The sequence below is a fragment of the Glandiceps talaboti genome, chromosome 9, assembly GCF_964340395.1.
Source record: "Glandiceps talaboti chromosome 9, keGlaTala1.1, whole genome shotgun sequence".
In the NCBI taxonomy this organism is placed as follows: domain Eukaryota; kingdom Metazoa; phylum Hemichordata; class Enteropneusta; family Spengelidae; genus Glandiceps; species Glandiceps talaboti.
The window spans coordinates 21,155,961-21,174,493 of NC_135557.1; the positions used below are offsets into that span (position 1 = coordinate 21,155,961).

General features: G+C 36.5%; 2 protein-coding genes across 2 annotated transcripts; both read right to left on the reverse strand.

The window, feature by feature from the left end:
- Window positions 1-704: 704 nt before the first annotated feature.
- Window positions 705-2,417, reverse strand: LOC144439952 (uncharacterized). Its single transcript, XM_078129184.1, has 2 exons — window positions 2,167-2,417; window positions 705-1,370 (listed from the first exon to the last, which is right to left on the reverse strand). Exon 2 carries the CDS (start codon window positions 1,323-1,325, stop codon window positions 705-707), a length of 621 nt encoding a protein of 206 aa, XP_077985310.1. The 5' UTR covers window positions 1,326-1,370; window positions 2,167-2,417.
- A 3,915-nt stretch (window positions 2,418-6,332) lies between these two features.
- LOC144439953 (uncharacterized) lies at window positions 6,333-10,048 on the reverse strand. The gene is made up of 2 exons (XM_078129185.1): window positions 9,955-10,048; window positions 6,333-8,423 (listed from the first exon to the last, which is right to left on the reverse strand). The coding sequence occupies exon 2, from the start codon at window positions 8,385-8,387 to the stop codon at window positions 6,333-6,335; it is 2,055 nt and encodes a 684-aa protein (XP_077985311.1). The 5' UTR covers window positions 8,388-8,423; window positions 9,955-10,048.
- Window positions 10,049-18,533: the final 8,485 nt, after the last annotated feature.

Genomic DNA, 18,533 nt, shown 5'->3' on the forward strand with positions numbered 1-18,533 from the left:
ACCACTACTACCACAACATAAACGATCCACCAACAGTAGCGAATTTCACAAAAAATACGGGTTGGGTATGATACAACGAAAATCAGAAACCCTGAAACAAACCGCCGCCTGGCTTGACAAAAACCTCACTAACATTGCTACATTTTATCGTCTGGCTAGACAAAACAATTACCAACAGAGGTTCGTCAATCGTCTGGCCTAACAAACATCTTTACCAATATTGTTACACTTTCTTTACCATTATCTCAAGAGATCATCGCCAAATGTAAACACCTGTGGTAAACCTAAGGTTGGCTTGTTCCTTGATATGTTTGAAACAGTCAATTGACTAAAATGTAACAATTGTAATTCAGTTCTTGTCGTGTCAGACGATAACATGTGGAAATATTAATTAGCTTTTTGTCAAGTCAGACGAGAAGATTTACATCAAAGACATATTTGCCTAGCCAGACAAGAAACTGTAGGGATGTTAGTGAGATTTTTGTCGAGCCAGGCGACGTTTTGTTTCAGGCTTTATGATTTTCGTAGTAAATAAATAAATAAATAAATGAAAAATTTCAAAATATATGTACCTTACTAAAAGTAACAGGTATGACATATAAAAGTCTTTGGCAAGATCAATAATATATTTGCATAATTGACAGATATGCATATTAATTCATGGACGGATCGTCAATTAATCAACAAATCAATACATGGCTTGTCTATATTACTTTCAGCATATCGTCCGCACAAAAGTTTGCGACCGAGTCCCGACATGACAAAACGTGCTCATTAAGTCTGGAAACGTCGTTAAATGCACGCTCACATTTTGGGCACGTGTATTCCATTTCTGTAGAGCCAACGTGGCCACGATTTTGTCTTCGTGATGTCGATGTGTAAATTACGTTGTCGTTCACATCATGTGCCAATGTGATTGCGCCCTCTTGAGTCAGATTGTTGGAATCTGTATCTGTATCTTGAGCTGTCTCCTGACGTTCATAGTCATCCATGAAGGTTTGGTAAGGTAACACATCATGTGAATTGGTTTGTCGAGAATAGTCAATGTCGCTAGAGCCTGGAAGATTGTCTAAACATGTAGGATCACTTGACCAGCTACTGCGATTGGGTAGTCCATCAATGCCTCGGTCGCCGATACACGACGTGTTGTCCGTTCTGCACAGTGGACATTTTAACTGACCTCGATTAGACAAGATGACTTGTGACAAACATTCTCTGCAGAACTCGTGTAAGCACTTCGGTAAGGTCTTCGGTTGTCGAAGCTCGTCCAGACAAATGGAACATTTGAAATCTTCGAATGGATGGAGTTCTTCAAAGTCGTTCATGGTACTTGGACTAAACTGGTTTGCATATTTGGTTTTTAAAAAGATCTAAAATAAAAAAATACATAAATAAATAATCTAGATAATATGATACCTAATCAATTTTTTGCATATTTAATTAGTTATAACAAAGGATAATAACTCACCAAAACGGAAATGAGTGAAGACACACAAATAGAAAATGAAAACTTTGGCGGCAATTATACATGTTAATTTTAACGGTGTGATGTGACTTGAATCTGTTCCCTCTTTGTCTCGTCTGTATTTAAAAACTCGGGTATTATTTCCGCTTATATAATATATCTGGATAATGGAGAATTAGAAATATAGCAATGCAATTTATTTCATAAAGGCCTTCAAATGAAATTAATTATTATTTCTTATATTAATATCACGTATCATATAAAGAATCGTAACATATAAAGCCAGTGCGTAGAATCGTTCTCGTATAGTCATAAAGTAAAAACGAAAACGATGCAAGGTAAGCAACTATTCTAAGAATTTTCACTGTTTTCAGAATGAAATGAAATGAAAGTAAATAAACGTTCAATGCCTCTTAGCAATCAAACATGTCATAAGTGTTCGCCTTCAAGATTTTACAGTATTTCAACGTAAAAAGTGACATATTCTTTTTGTACTTTACTCCTTACACTTTGTCGGTCGGTTTGTTTGTTTGTTTGTTTTTTTACTCCAGTATACAAAAGAGAACAACAAAACGATTGCTCCAGAGTATGGACCCTGGCGAAGTCTAACTAAATACAATGCTTTCACTATAGCTCAATATTCTCCTATGAAAGATTCGGAATGATAGAAAAGAAAATGTAAACAAAAAAATAAAACCTACCTGATGACGTTGGCACTGTTCCAAGGCACAGCTACTGTACGGATAACGACACACGATACCAGCTCTTACGGTCACCCAACATACAGGCAATAGTTCACAGGGACCTTGTCTTGTTTTCTGGATTCATGTATTGGTTCAACTTGTTACGTTTAGATTTCTTAATTACAGACACCCTTTGTTATTTTAGCGAATCTTGGCAATATTGACGATTCTTAATTTGTGTTATTTGTTATTGTGGACGTAAAAAATACGCCGGGTTTTAACATGAATGTTGGTGTAACGAACGCAGGAGTGTGTATGTATGACGTTTGCGACCCCAGTTTCCACACGTATCTCACTGCACATGCGCTGTTCTGTGTTGTTATCGTTATGTTATACCACAGTAATGCCTGGCATGGCATCTCAGACCACTGTGACCTCAATCTGCATACTGACATTTTTCTAAAAATAGACCCACTGTTTCTTCGTCTTGTTGCTTTGCAGTGTTAAACCTAACAAAACAATAGCACTTCCGTTTACAATGGCTTTTACTTTCAACCTTGTTAACTTGCAGTGCTATTAAAACAATAGCAAATTCTCCGTTCACAGTTGATAATAAAAGCCATTGTTTTCAATTTATTGAAATACATTGTAATGAAGCGGAAATGCATATCTAGTAGTCCACACACAGGGTTAGTCGTAAATGGCACTGGTAATTTATCATAACTTGCTACTATAAAGGCAGTCAAGATTCCACAGAGAACACGATGACTGCGTGTAATGCCAAAGTTCAAACCATCTAGCGCGTTGTTACAGAAGTGTTGATAACTATGCCAATTTGTAAGGCCAAGGCAATGAACCCCCGTGTGTAGTCATACCAGCTGACCTATCACTCCACTTTAGTTGTTTCAGTTTATTATGATCCTGTTTCGCCATTAAAACACCACACACATTAAAGCTATCAAAACACCACACACATTAACGCTTCACTTGCTGCAACTGAAACGATTTTTGAAACTCTATTGTTGGATAGACTTACTCATAATACTGTACACCCTGAACTGAATTTAATTCACCTATTCGTAAATATATATAGCTGTACACATAATATGGTAAAATAAATCCAATGAGATAGATTGTTGGGTCCGCACCCAAAAATCAGCAACTCAGTGTGATTACAATGTCAACCTCTTAATGTACAATTCATGGATACAATTGAACTCTAATTAGCATGTACAATTATCTAATTATTGATATTTAAACAATTTTAAGTGAATATATTGTCGGTTGCTGAATCTTAAATAGAATAATCCAGTTACAGCTTATGTGTCTTTAAATCTAGCAATGACTCATCTCTACAGCAGAATTTATAGATAAATATGACGCGTTTTTTCTGGGTATGTTGACGTACTTCTATAAACGTAATTTCTAGGTGATTCCCGGACTTGGTTTATCAGTTGAGTACTGACATCATTATAACACGAAATTAAATATGGTAATCTCGGAAAACACATTGACTGAAAATTTGCATAATATTAATGTTATTTAAATAAACTGTAGCTTTGTCATGAAGTTATTATTGTAGTCACAATGCCTGTATAATCTAATGTTATACACGTCAATTATTAGACACATTCTACTTTCACTTCTAACCATGGGTTGTTCGAAGACCACGTGTCAGCAATATCATATATATACTGATTTCACACAACGGCTGCAGCATCGTCGTGAACCACGCCCTCTTTTACGGCACCGCCCAGTGTCACAGAAGAAATAACAGCTCTGGTTTGCGAAAATGCGGTTGCAGTAATTCGCAATAAATAAATAATACTCAGAAGTTAACATGTTAGTGACAGCCATGCATTTACAGCTTCTGTTACCTACCACATGCATCGCTACTTGTTCTCTCCTGTGCGATATTCCTGTGTGTATTATGGGAAAATCACTGACAAGACGGAACATTCGCGCGATATTTTACAGCTTCATCCTATAATTATAACATAATGTTGATGAAATGAGAGTATTTTTTACTCAAAATTGGGCAAGGTCATTTACCTACATCGTTCGCAATTTCACCATATCTTAGAGAGTTTCGGCTACACGTTCAATGTGTAAGCGAACTCACGTTCACGTTCGCGTACCAGCTAGCTGTGACCTTTACTTCGGTTAGCCGTTTACGTGGATGCGCTGTTGTACATTAATGTTTTGGTTATATGGCATAAATAGCGCAATGACAATAACCGTATGGCTTGACATTATGACAAGATAAATAATTAAGCAGATATATTTACTTGAATAATCTCGTATGTTCACAATAAAATCACCCTGTAGTATCTTGACGATTGCAGCGACAGTCATAATCATCATACATCATGATTTCTGTGCAAAATCAGTTACGTGAAGGCAGCCACAGATTCAAGGCTGCATTTTAAATATTTTATCAAGGAAAACAAAATTACTGAGGTGTATTATGTCGTGAAGGGTCAACCTTACTAAAAGCATCAAATTTTTTTATCATATTAGTGATGATTTTACAAAAAAAATTAAAAGAAATTTCACGTTGTTTACTTGCGTGTAAACAGCTGTCGCCACGTTCGAAACGCCCGCGAAACTTGTCAGTACGCAGAGAAGTAGGTCAAAATTGCGGCGTAGCACAAAATTTCCTACGTCACACGTGCGCGTACACGTTGAACGTGTAGCCGAAACTCTCTATTATTATCCGTAAAGTTGACACACTTTTGAAAAATCGTAAAATCTTACTACTCTCTTTTACATCAAATCATTAGTCTTTGACATTATTACGTCACATCTTAGACACTATAGTAGTATTACTTCAATAAAAAATACGTCATTAATTTTGAACCCACGTAAAATGTCATAGCAACCATTAATTAATATTTCCATGGTTACCGAAATAAAGTGTAAAAATACAACAGTATGATCAATCAGAAATACAATATTCTGCAATTTGAAATACGCCACTGTGAACTGAGTGTATTTACAGTATATAGATTACATTAAGTTAGGAAGAAGTATCAAGAAGTAGTCGTTGTCTATGTATTTTCATTTTCATTTTCGACAATACAGTGAAGATAGTTCGCAATAGAGCGATGACGTTTTGTACTGTTCAAGTATGAGAAAGATTATGGTTTCATGTCGGGGAAATTCCACCCGCGCGCGTGAAGACGAAATAAAGCAATGGTTTTCGCTTAGTTAGCACATGATGCACATCACAAGCTATCAAATTCGTTCGAATCAACACATTGTCAAGTTCAATGAACTAACATATACGCAAATGGGTTCCTGTATAATATCATCAACGGGTTTTATTTTTCATGTTATGCAACTATCATTGAATATTTCACATGTGAAAACAACAAGTTCAGTTCATGTTGACGATCTACAATCATATAAAACTGGCCAGATTCTACTCCCATCTTACATATCTTGATACACTGAACTGCATACTGTTACAGTAAATTGTGGTCAAAGTTGAATAACATACTAATGGTGTAAATAAAGGTTACGGCCTGCTCAAACTTCAATGGCATATCCTTCGTTGGCGAAAGATATGGCCAGTTCCTTATTGGCTACTGATAAAGTTAAGCTCCTGTCAATCACTGGTTAAGATTATTTTATGGTACAAGTACAGTTGTTGACCTATTTCTGAAGTAGGTCCTCGGTGCTTGACAATAATGCATAATATTAGGTTCATACATACAGTAGAGATATATTTGGTTTCACTGTATATTAAAGTACAAATAGGGAACTTGCAATCCAGACTGAGCATGCTCAGACGCAAAGGACTATGGGCTTACCTGTGGTTATCGCAATATCTAATCTGGAGCTACCAATAAAATAAACCCCCATAATGGTCAGGGTGACTATGAATTGATTAGTTAAGGTTAAAAACAATGTAACATTATTGTTCACAATACTATTTGAGTAGTATTTATTATGACATTTTCCATGATGCAACATTCAACATGGAGGTTTTGCAAGATCCCTATTGTGAGCGCCTTGAGCTCACAGGAGAAAAGGTTATGATGATTATCTTATAATATTACAAATCGTGTTTACAAATTAATATAGATTTGAGGAATTACTGGAATTTAAATGTATGTCTTTATCTTGTTAACCCCGCCTCAAATTTTCAGTCATTATCCAAACATCTCAACCAACTGAAATTAAATTTCTTTGTAAATGACAATTCTTCCGTTTCCATCCTCATCTTCTGAGGTAACGATCATTGTGCAAGGTCGTCTCTTGGTAATACAGATAGCAAACGGATGATAAAGCTTATCAGTGTCTTTGTCAACGCGACAGAGAAAACTACCTCTAGAAGAATACATCAGTACTCTGCCTTTGCTACATACATAGATGTTGTCTCCGGGATCTGTGGCCACACCAAGAGGAGAGACAAGGTTACCCTCACTATTTTTGCATTGTGATCCAAATGAAAAGAGACACTGTTTTGTTTCGCTACTGATCACTTTTACAGTTCCACTCCTGCTATCCGTAGTGATGATTTGATTTCGACTATTAACAGCAACGAATCTGCAATCTCCCCCAAAAGTAAGGTGCTGCCTTTCCTTGATGGCGCTAACATCCCAGAACATTATTGATGTCTGATGTGTGGTTCCCGGAGAACTTGTGGAAGGCACCTGCACGTGTGGTAGAGGTGAATCTTCTGACACTTCGTTAGATGATTTGGCAACCACGCAATACACTTTAGTTTGATCTGCACTTGTAGTTATGCCGAGAGGATGAGATGTGTCTTCAAGGTCCTCACAGAAGTATGTGTCTCCATTTTCATTGCATCTTGTAAGAAATTGGCCATTGCTGATGAGAAGGTTACCCTCAATTGATGAATGTGTCCTGAAGGCAGCTACATCAAATGGTTTCTCAAAATGAACGAGAGATTTGTATCGTCCACGTACTGAGTATTTCAGTACAGCATTATTCCCCATGGCAGATACCAAGAAGTGTTGTTCGTCATCGAGCAGACACAAACCTCTTGGCTCTTTCAACAGCTTGCTGTCATGAAATCGACCATACTTTTTAATGACGTTAACGCTAATAAATCGGCTTGGCGTCTCGCTAATTTGAATATTTGACAAGGAGGATGAAGAAATGGGAGTTTCTTGTTTAACATCGATACTCAGCTCTCCAATTACATCTGACGGCTTAAGGCTAAAACTTCCTTCGTGAAATTCTAATTTAGATCTACTTTGTATTGGAATATGTGTAGTCTGAGATGAAATATCTTGAAGCTGGGAAAGATGTTGCTTCTCCATAAAGAAGACGAGGGCGTCTATGTTACTCCACAACATTTCATTGCTCATCCTTGTGATTTTCTCGGCCTTGTCGCTTAGTTCATCAAAGTGGTCGATACTTCTTTCTAAGGTCTCTAGTTCAAGGGCATAGTGACCTTGGATTTGTTGAAGCCTTGCCTGCTCGATTTTTCTCATTTCCTGTATAACAGATGATGTTTTTGCTGTTACTTGTTTGTAGAGTTTGGTCCTTTCAGCTGTTCTTTCTTCGAGAGTTTTTCTCAACTTGTCCCTTGCTGTTTTGAACGCTGGTATTTTTCCGTTGACTTTTTCAGTTAGGGCAACTAGTTTGGCTCGCTTCTTTTCAGCTGCAGTCTTCAGCGTGATGTGCTTGTGATGGTCACCTTGATGACTGGTAATAATACATTCGATGCATACAGGAACAGAACACGTTTCACAGAACATCTGGACTTGGTTTCCATTGTGCGTTGTGCAATTGGCTGGCCGCAGAAGTTTCACTGGTGTTGAATTATACTCTTCAATAGACACGATAGTATGGTCCTTCGTAACCGTAATCTTCAAGTGCCTCTCTCTGCAGTCATCACACTGGAGTTGGTCACATATTGTGCAGTAAACTGTGGCCGATCTGCTACAAATACCACACGGGTCACCTCCGTAGGCTTCATTTTCCTGTTTTGTTTTGTGATCAACATATTCGATTAGGGAGTTGAGAAGAAAACTATCAGGCAGTGTAGCTACACTGTTTCCACGAATGGACGACGAATTATCAACTCTACAGATCGGACATTTCAGTCTACCATAATTTCTTGAAACTATTCCTTCCAGACATGTTTCACAGACTGTGTGTCCGCACTTTGGGAGCGTCTTAGGATGATAGAAGCGGTCAATACATATAGGACATTGTAGAAACTGGTCATCAATTTCTTTGCCAATATTTGCAGAAGCCATTTGTGGACCACTATTAGATATACGCCAATGTTGTACCTGAAAAAATACAAACGTCAATCTGGATAGTTAATTTGAATAAACCATTGATGCACTTGCTGCAGTATATTAATGCGATGCCATTGGTGTTGAAAGTTCCTAATTACTTATAATACTAGTATTTTCAGAAACTGTTTATTAGATTGTATGTAACACATATCCATGCAGAACACAACAATACCTACTTAAATGGTATCAGACACTCTCTTGTACTGAGGGCAAGGTTTTCACCGTTACTTCACAAACTGATGTGCATAGCCTAGGATGTCTTGTATTGCAAGCCACCGGCGTGGCGGTACGAATGGACAACTCTAGTAGGGGTGTGCGGCAAATACTGCAAACTCAAACAAGACCTCATTTTAGACTTCGACCCATTTCGACACGAAAACCAATACCTTGTTTTAGACCATTACAAATCTTAGACCAAAATACATTTGTATTAGTTACTTATAGAGGAAATGGTACATCGCAAATTATAATATTCATGCTATACTAAGGGGTTTTTTTCCTCAGGAGGGGGGGGGGGGGGCAACATTTTGGGGACAATTAAAGGCACAGTTATGATTTGGTAAAGGACTGTCACAATGGGCAACATTTTAGACCAATCGTATATAATATAAGAAATGAAAGCACGACAAGAATCATGTCTGAACCCAACATAGTAATTTCACATGATTGAATTTCATGACGGATCAAGCAAACGAAATTCTTCAGCTCGAAAAAACCCGCCATTTTATACCCAAGGGGCTAGAAAAAGTACCTCAAAGGGCTGCACATATACGTAAATTCATGTAGGGGAGTTGCCTCCTGCCAGGTGAGGGGGTTGATGGTTGGGAACACGTTTTAAACACTTCTCAGACTGCCCAGACACGTGCCTAACCCATAGCGTGACCTTTATTGCGGGCAAGGTTTCAACCTTTAGTGTGTTCTGCCTATGATGTACGATATATATTACCACTGTCAACGAAATCGAGGCTAAAATGAAACTTGTTTGTCTGCTATAGTGACCAGTTTAGAATACTATTAGAATAGTTTGTTGACCTCTTGTAACACATGTACGTGTGTCTTGAATTATGAGAAACCCTTTATATTAGAATAGCACTGATTTGTAAGGGGAACACGTAATACCTCCGAATTCTTTTCACCAGCCCAGACATTTGTTTCCATTGAGGCCTACGCACTTTAAGCAGTTTATACGGGTACCAACCAATATGTCAGGAGGATTCGACAAATTACTCGGGATTTTACGACCGTTAAAGTCGTTCACCTTTTAGCTCGCACCATGACGTTTTGATGCCCTCTTGATGTGTACATGTATTCATAGAGGGACAGAGGTCGGTTGAATAATACATACCACACTGAGTATAGTTATTGTCTAGTAGGCCTCTGTTGTTAATAATTCACATTGTGTATCGGTCAACCCCTCACTGTATATACGTGGACATAAGGTATAATGATATCTGACGGAAATGTCTATGATTAACAAATATAAGGCTATGTATATATATGTTAGAGCATGTCAGCACCCTACCTGTCTTAGGACAGTTCACTTTCCTCGAGGTTATTGTTTGAGAATGCCGTACGTCTTCCTCACGACTGGTTGCCAATACGACATCAAACGAACATATTTCCGTAATGATGTCACCATAAAATAGCGCCATCACCGACGAAGCTGTAAAATTATTCCAACATATAGTGAATAAGAGTAATTCCATCGCAAAATGTACAATGATCAACATAAAATTATAGAGGGCGGTATACCGGTCTATTTCCACGTATGTATCCCTCACGACGAAGACCAATATGAACAATGAAAATATAATAATTAAGTCTCGTGCTGGAGCCTGGTGGTATTCAGTACATGTCATACTTCAAAAGTAACTTGATCTTGCAATAAATCACGCTATACTAGTATTTTTTTAAAAGAATATTATCTTTTAGTTAATCTGGCCATGACTTTTCCTATACGTAGGTCACCATGTGAATAATACCAACAGACAAATGATTTGACACTAGTACTTTTAAGCACAGTCCCAACTCAAATCCAATTTTGAAGAATAACTTAGTAATAATTTCTGTATCTGTGATATTTTCCCACAATATTTAATGTTATGTAAGAATTAAGTATGAATTTTATTGTACATAATCAGAATAAAAATTAGGGTTAGGTTCCACTGATACAGTCCATGAAATATCAAATAAATAATTGTATAATGTATTTTCTTGTTTCAACTTAGTGATTGGTGTCCTCACAAGATTTGAAGATCCACTCACAATCTAGATATATGCATACAAACACATAGATATAAACTCACACACAGAGATATTACTTGAAAATAACTGTAGCTTTGACCATTTGCCTACGATATTATTGATGATAGCAAGGGTAATATCACGATTTATTGCCTGTCCAAGTGATTGTGATATGAGCCGGTTTGAGCTGAAAGCGACGGTATCATCAATAATATTCTCATCACCACTTGTCACCCCCCCCCCCCCTGCCACGAGTCCAAATCCAAGTTCTTCATCGGAAAAAGGCACTCGCTCTTGGAAAACAACCTAAAATAAGTGACAGCGTACAAAGGAAATAGATTAGTGGTAAAAAAAGAAAGAAAAAAGGAATGGCATCGTATTATATCAGATTTTACTCAGATTGTATATGTAGGAAGAAGGCGCTCACTTCTGGAACAAAAATATAGAAAATAAATGACATGGAAAAGTAAATAGACGTAAATCTCATAGTGGTCTGAGCGTGCCGTAACACAGATCTCCGTACTAGCATTGAGTCGAATGTTGCCACTGAAAATATCACCATTTCATTTGAAATGTAGGACTGGTGCAACCAAGTTTGGGAAAGACGGACAAGCTGACAGCACTGCTAGTGACCAATCTCGTGAGTTAAATTTTCTCGTGTAGTAGCAGGCCACCTAAATTTGCGGCAATAAATCTACACACTGTGTACTTAATAACCTTGCCATAGCTAAACATGTTGTACTCGTGAACTACCACTTATTATTGGCAGAACATATTTGATTTGACTTCATATAGTGAAATTACAGCATGCCACAGAGTAATTTCAAAACATTCCATACAACAACACTTCGTGCGATATATATATATATATATATATATATATATATATATATATATATATATATATATATATATATATATATATATATATATATATATTTATATATATATATATATATATATATATATATATATATATATATATATATATATATATATATATATATATATATATATATATATATATATATCAGTATATCATGTCGTATGACTTTTTTGAATGTCGATCTTGTTACTGTTGTAGCCAATGACAGCGTTTACCGTTAGCTCTGTGTGTATACGTTTCGGGGTATCGATACCCTAATCGATGCTTGTCAGCTAAAGTTGCAGTGAGTCTGGAAAGAAGGCGGAACAACGAAATCGAAAACAAACGAAATAAACGAACAAAAGATAGGTAAACAAGATTTCACTCGTTTTTAAGGAGATACAGCTGTGAGACTACGTCCTGGTCTTGTGATCTGATGGAAACTCATTGATTGCTGTCATTACATGAAGCTTACATGAAAATACAGTCTGTAAAAAGGTGCATCTTTGGAACGATATCAAAATGAGGCGACGAAAAAACAAGAAAAGAATTCACAGATGAGCTCGTCATTTGATAAAGCAGGTTTATCACTAGCCTGAGATAGAACAATGGGGTCGGTATATAGGTTCTTTTGGCAACTGACCAAATGCCTCTCCAGTCAGACTTTACACACTCTTACGTGCGATACTGACACATCACAGATTCCTATGTAGATAACGATAGATCAATGGTTGCATCAATTGTATAGTATTGTATCTAGTACATTTCCGACAATGGGGTATTACCTGTGTACAGACTAATATTTAATCACATGACTCCAGTTGTCCTGGTGTGACCTGATAACACCGCTGCCAAACCAATCCATACTACCTTATATTAAATATCTCGTACCATCTAGGTGCAGTACCAGAGTGCGAGGAGTCGTCGCCCATGGATCTGAAAAATTCGTCTGAGATTGACAAAGAAGAAGCCCGTCTTATCTGCAGGTAAGTTACATGAAACTCCTTATATGATTAACACATATTATATACACACAATGTACCATTATAATCTTAAAGACTATGAAAATGTAAATGAACCTGATAAGAATTAAATTTCAGAGGACAGTACAGAATAATACTAGCTGAATGTAATTTTATCGTTTGACACTGTTTAGTACAGTGAGTTACAGGTTACTGTATCGTTTGACACTGTTTAGTACAGTGAGTTACAGGTTACTGTATCGTTTGACACTGTTTAGTCCAGCGAGTTACAGGTTACTGTATCGTTTGACACTGTTTAGTACAGCGAGTTACAGGTTACTGTATCGTTTGACACTGTTTAGTACAGTGAGTTACAGGTTACTGTATCGTTTGACACTGTTTAGTACAGCGAGTTACAGGTTACTGTATCGTTTGACACTGTTTAGTACAGCGAGTTACAGGTTACTGTATCGTTTGACACTGTTTAGTACAGCGAGTTACAGGTTACTGTATCGTTTGACACTGTTTAGTACAGTGAGTTACAGGTTACTGTATCGTTTCACACTGTTTAGTCCAGTGAGTTACAGGTTACTGTATCGTTTGACACTGTTTAGTCCAGTGAGTTACAGGTTACTGTATCGTTTGACACTGTTTAGTCCAGTGAGTTACAGGTTACTGTATCGTTTGACACTGTTTAGTCCAGTGAGTTACAGGTTACTGTATCGTTTGACACTGTTTAGTACAGCGAGTTACAGGTTACTGTATCGTTTGACACTGTTTAGTACAGCGAGTTACAGGTTACTGTATCGTTTGACACTGTTTAGTACAGCGAGTTACAGGTTACTGTATCGTTTGACACTGTTTAGTACAGTGAGTTACAGGTTACTGTATCGTTTGACACTGTTTAGTCCAGTGAGTTACAGGTTACTGTATCGTTTGACACTGTTTAGTCCAGTGAGTTGCAGGTTACTGTATCGTTTGACACTGTTTAGTCCAGTGAGTTGCAGGTTACTGTATCGTTTGACACTGTTTAGTCCAGTGAGTTGCAGGTTACTGTATCGTTTGACACTGTTTAGTCCAGTGAGTTACAGGTTACTGTATCGTTTGACACTGTTTAGTCCAGTGAGTTACAGGTTACTGTATCGTTTGACACTGTTTAGTCCAGTGAGTTGCAGGTTACTGTATCGTTTGACACTGTTTAGTCCAGTGAGTTGCAGGTTACTGTATCGTTTGACACTGTTTAGTCCAGTGAGTTGCAGGTTACTGTATCGTTTGACACTGTTTAGTCCAGTGAGTTACAGGTTACTGTATCGTTTGACACTGTTTAGTCCAGTGAGTTACAGGTTACTGTATCGTTTGACACTGTTTAGTCCAGTGAGTTACAGGTTACTGTATCGTTTGACACTGTTTAGTCCAGTGAGTTACAGGTTACTGTATCGTTTGACACTGTTTAGTCCAGTGAGTTACAGGTTACTGTATCGTTTGACACTGTTTAGTCCAGTGAGTTACAGGTTACTGTATCGTTTCACACTGTTTAGTCCAGTGAGTTACAGGTTACTGTATCGTTTGACACTGTTTAGTCCAGTGAGTTACAGGTTACTGTATCGTTTGACACTGTTTAGTACAGTGAGTTACAGGTTACTGTATCGTTTGACACTGTTTAGTCCAGTGAGTTACAGGTTACTGTATCGTTTGACACTGTTTAGTCCAGTGAGTTACAGGTTACTGTATCGTTTGACACTGTTTAGTACAGTGAGTTACAGGTTACTGTATCATTTGACACTGTTTAGTACAACGAGTTACAGGTTACTGTATCGTTTGACACTGTTTAGTACAACGAGTTACAGGTAACTGTATTGTTTGACACTGTTTAGTACAACGAGTTACAGGTTACTGTATCGTTTGACACTGTTTAGTACAACGAGTTACAGGTTACTGTATCGTTTGACACTGTTTAGTACAACGAGTTACAGGTTACTATTCACCTCTCTGTTTAATCCAACCAATCAGGAACCAATGAGAAATTCTACATTCTACTCTCTAAGTTAGCAAGTGATTTCTTGCAACATTTTGTATAAATGATGTAACCATTTAAACATACTGCCACGACGGGCAGACACTCAGCTACCAATGTTTTTCTAACACATAGCAGTTGTTTCTATGGTTTCAAAGAACGACCAGTAGTGAAAACTGACAGAACATTAAAGTTAATCTAAATCGTCTGTATATTAATGCAGTCAAGATCCTGTAATTATTGACAGCATTTTGACATCTAGAGCAATATATAACGATGCAATCAAAACATCACCAATGGAAAATTTTATCGCCAGGCTTACATTTGAATTTGAACTTTGAAAAGATATTAGATAACAAGCTTTACAAACTTAATATTCAAATTTAATAGATGATATGACTTGGGAAGAAAACAAACATAATAAGTTTCATTACTTGCCTGTGTTTGGTTCATCGTACATTCGATGACATGATTCACAATATATACATCTGAATTTCGATGCACCGACCAATACTGTCTAAACTTAGCAGATCGGCTATGCGGTTAATATTTACCTTGTTGTTAAGCCTTCACTATCATAAAGTTGACCTGATATGACCTCACATTATTCAAATGTCATCACATCTAATAAATTGTTCGACCTGTTTGGCAATAAGTACACCAAATTGACCTGGCAATACTAAAACTGTCTAAACTTATCACCACATTAATTATCATCATCCCTTTGATAATAGGCGCTGAACACCATTAGCAGCGTGTTACAATTTTAACCCAACCTGTATCACAATTTGTACCTGGCTCTGGTGATAAAGGGAGGTCCTCAAGCACTCGTACAGTCGGAAAACATCGAGGTATGTCTGTTTGTCCTTTTCAAATTGTATTTGCAACACTAGTACACAGTATAGCTATGATACATAAAAGCCAATAAGCCAATGAGGTCGCCTGCTGCATGCAGTGACTCCAAAGATGCACCGACCTCATTAACACCTTGTTCCTTATATTAAAACACTAACTGATAAAACGGCAGATCTCTTTTTGGAATATTTTGTGGCCATGAAAAACTATTAGACTAGGTACGCAGTTTAAGATCCACTCTTTGAAGATCCACTTTCAATAATTGTGTTTGACGTTGTCTTTGGTTAAAATGTTGTTTGATATAATTATCTCATTGCACTGACACTATCAATTCATTTTGAAGTGACAATTTGCTATGGAAAGAATGGCATTGAAATTGTAAACAGAGCTGTACATTCGACATCAAATTCCAAACTTCAATTATTACCATTTAATGATAATGACAAGGAGAATTCACTGAGTTCACCTTAGGTTCCGACATAAAGGAGGGTCATAAAAGTGTTGGGAGTTGGGTAAAGAAAATGATTAATATTTTGTTGTGTTACTATACTTATTTGAGAAAGCACCATCCATTTTTTTATTCAAACATTTTTTTTTACAAGCTGTTCAACCTACCCATATATTTGTTTTGGTGATGAACAATATATCCTCACGTGGGCTTCGCATATGTTTCAAAATTAAGGATATTTATTTTCTGAATAGTACATGTAACAGTATACATCTGAGTCTATTCCAAATTATATAATATCTTATGCAGTGGGTTTATATGGCTCTGATGATGTATACAGGCATTAAATTAAGCTGTTGCATATCCAATGTGCATTACAAAGAATTGAGCAAAAGTTTCCGACCATGGGAGTGGGCTGAACTGTCAAAAGTCTGAAAGTCTTGAAATGTTTTTCTCTTTATTCGGGATTTGTTTGGAACCACATGAAACTTCAGGAGAAGTCATTTACCAAGTGCACATCCGCAAAATATCTTTCAGCTTTGCAACAACAAATTACACTTCCAGATAATATGTAATACGTAGAATTTTATTACCATATTCAAGCATTGTAAGACTTTAAATTATGTCTATGGTTTGATATTTTATGTCTCTAAATGGCCTCCTATACTGTCTTATTTTCATTTTTTTCACATTTGGAGTTGTCTTCTTCCAATCAGTAGCAATCAAGGTGACAATTGTCTTTCTCCCAAAACAAGATAGATGGTGTCTGGCTAAGTACCCCCCATGTATAGGTTAGAGCTAATTAGAGACATCTCCTTATGCATGTGAAATCCACATCCTGTCGAAAGTAATCTCGTTCGGAGTATTATTGTAGTTGGCTATCACTGCAATGCATCATTGTACCATATAATTGTATATATCTACTGTAGTGTAGGTGACAGAAGGGGTGGCTAAAATAATGCTTGAGTTTCATTTGACGGGGCTTATCATTTTTTGAGAAGAGAGGGTGAGAGGAGCTACAGCATTTGTTTAACTGTCAATTGTGTACATCTCCTAACTGTAGCTATGCAGACAAATTGCAAGAGATAGTATCATGATGACTGAATAAGTTCTATCTAAACTCGACCTGAAATATTTTGGTATCAGTACATATGGTTTGTTTTATTCTTGTCAAGCATTTAAAAAAAAATGAAATCTACCTACCTACCCAATGTGATTGGTTAGGTTGCTCGTTGACCAGCTTTTTTACTTTTTCGAATTCTGGCCTTACATATGATATTTAATTGCGTATGCTAAAATATGTGTTATATAAATTGTATGCAAATTTATGTAAATTGGCCAATTTTCTAAATTTTGAATGCATGATTACACCAAGACAACGTTCTGCCCCCCCCCCCCCCCCCCGACAATTTGGTCAGGCTACGGCCCTGTACACTTGATATGAATGCTATAAACAAGTGTAGCACTCGTTGTTATATGAATGCTATAATTAATAGGGTAAGCTAAGTGATAAAATAATTAGGTGTTTCCGATAACATACCGTCTGAAAATAGGTTGAGATCTGATTTGATTTGATTTGATATGATTTTAATATTGAATTGTTTTTGTTTTGAAAAATAATTTTTCTATCCACAGATTTTTTTAATGTTTGTTTGTTTGTTTGCTTGTTTGTTGGTTTGATTGTTTGTTGGTTGGATGGTTTGTTTGTTTCCGTGATTGGCCGGTCAAAGCATCCTGCAGTCTTGTGTTGTGTATTTGTTATTGTTATTCTAAAGTTGAACTATCACTTTATTTGTATCACAAACGCCAAACAAACGTCATTTTAGCTGTAAAATCACATTGTGTGCAAAGTAAGGATATAAAATATAATAAATAACTGCACAGGTAAAGGTATAGACAGTAACAGTAACTGTGATGTAATGTGCAAGTAGTGATCCATGTTCAGTATAGTTTGTACTTTCAATTTATTATTTTGTATAACCCATAGCACTAAAGTAAAACATTTTCTGTATGTAACCATTTATTGCATCTATGTCAAGTGTAAAAGTAACTGTTTCCGTTGCTAATTGAGCACATTAGAAAGGCCATATGGTAGGCTTGTAAATAAACCAATTGAAAGAGTATACTTTTACACTTGATATGAATGTTATAAGCAAGTGTAGAACTCGTTAATATATGAATGATATAAACATCAATAGGGTAGTCATGAAATAATTAGGTGTTTCCGATAACATGTTCTCTAAAATTAGGTTGGGATCTGATTTGATTTGATATGATTATAATTTTGAATTGTTTTTGTTTTGAAAGATATTTTTTTTCGATCCAATGATTTGTTTGTTTGTTTGTTTGTTTGTTTGTTTGTTTGTTTGTTTGTTTGTTTGTTTGTTAGCTGGTTGGTTGGTTTGTTTCCATTAACATAACTAACTAATCCTCCTTTTAGGGTTATGACAATTGTGACCATTTCTTATATAGGAAAACATATTGTAATTCTTGTCGCATAGAAACATTATTGATATTGATTTGTAATTACCATGTTGTTATTTGTCAATATTTATATGTTGTTGTTAATTCTTGTTTGTTGTTTGTTCGTTTGGTTATTTTTTGTCTGTCTGTCTGTCTGTCTGTCTGTCTGTCTGTCTGTCTGTTTGTTTGTTTTGTTTGGTTGTTTGTTTGTTTTCTTAAACATAACTAAATAAGCCCGAGTCCCTATTGT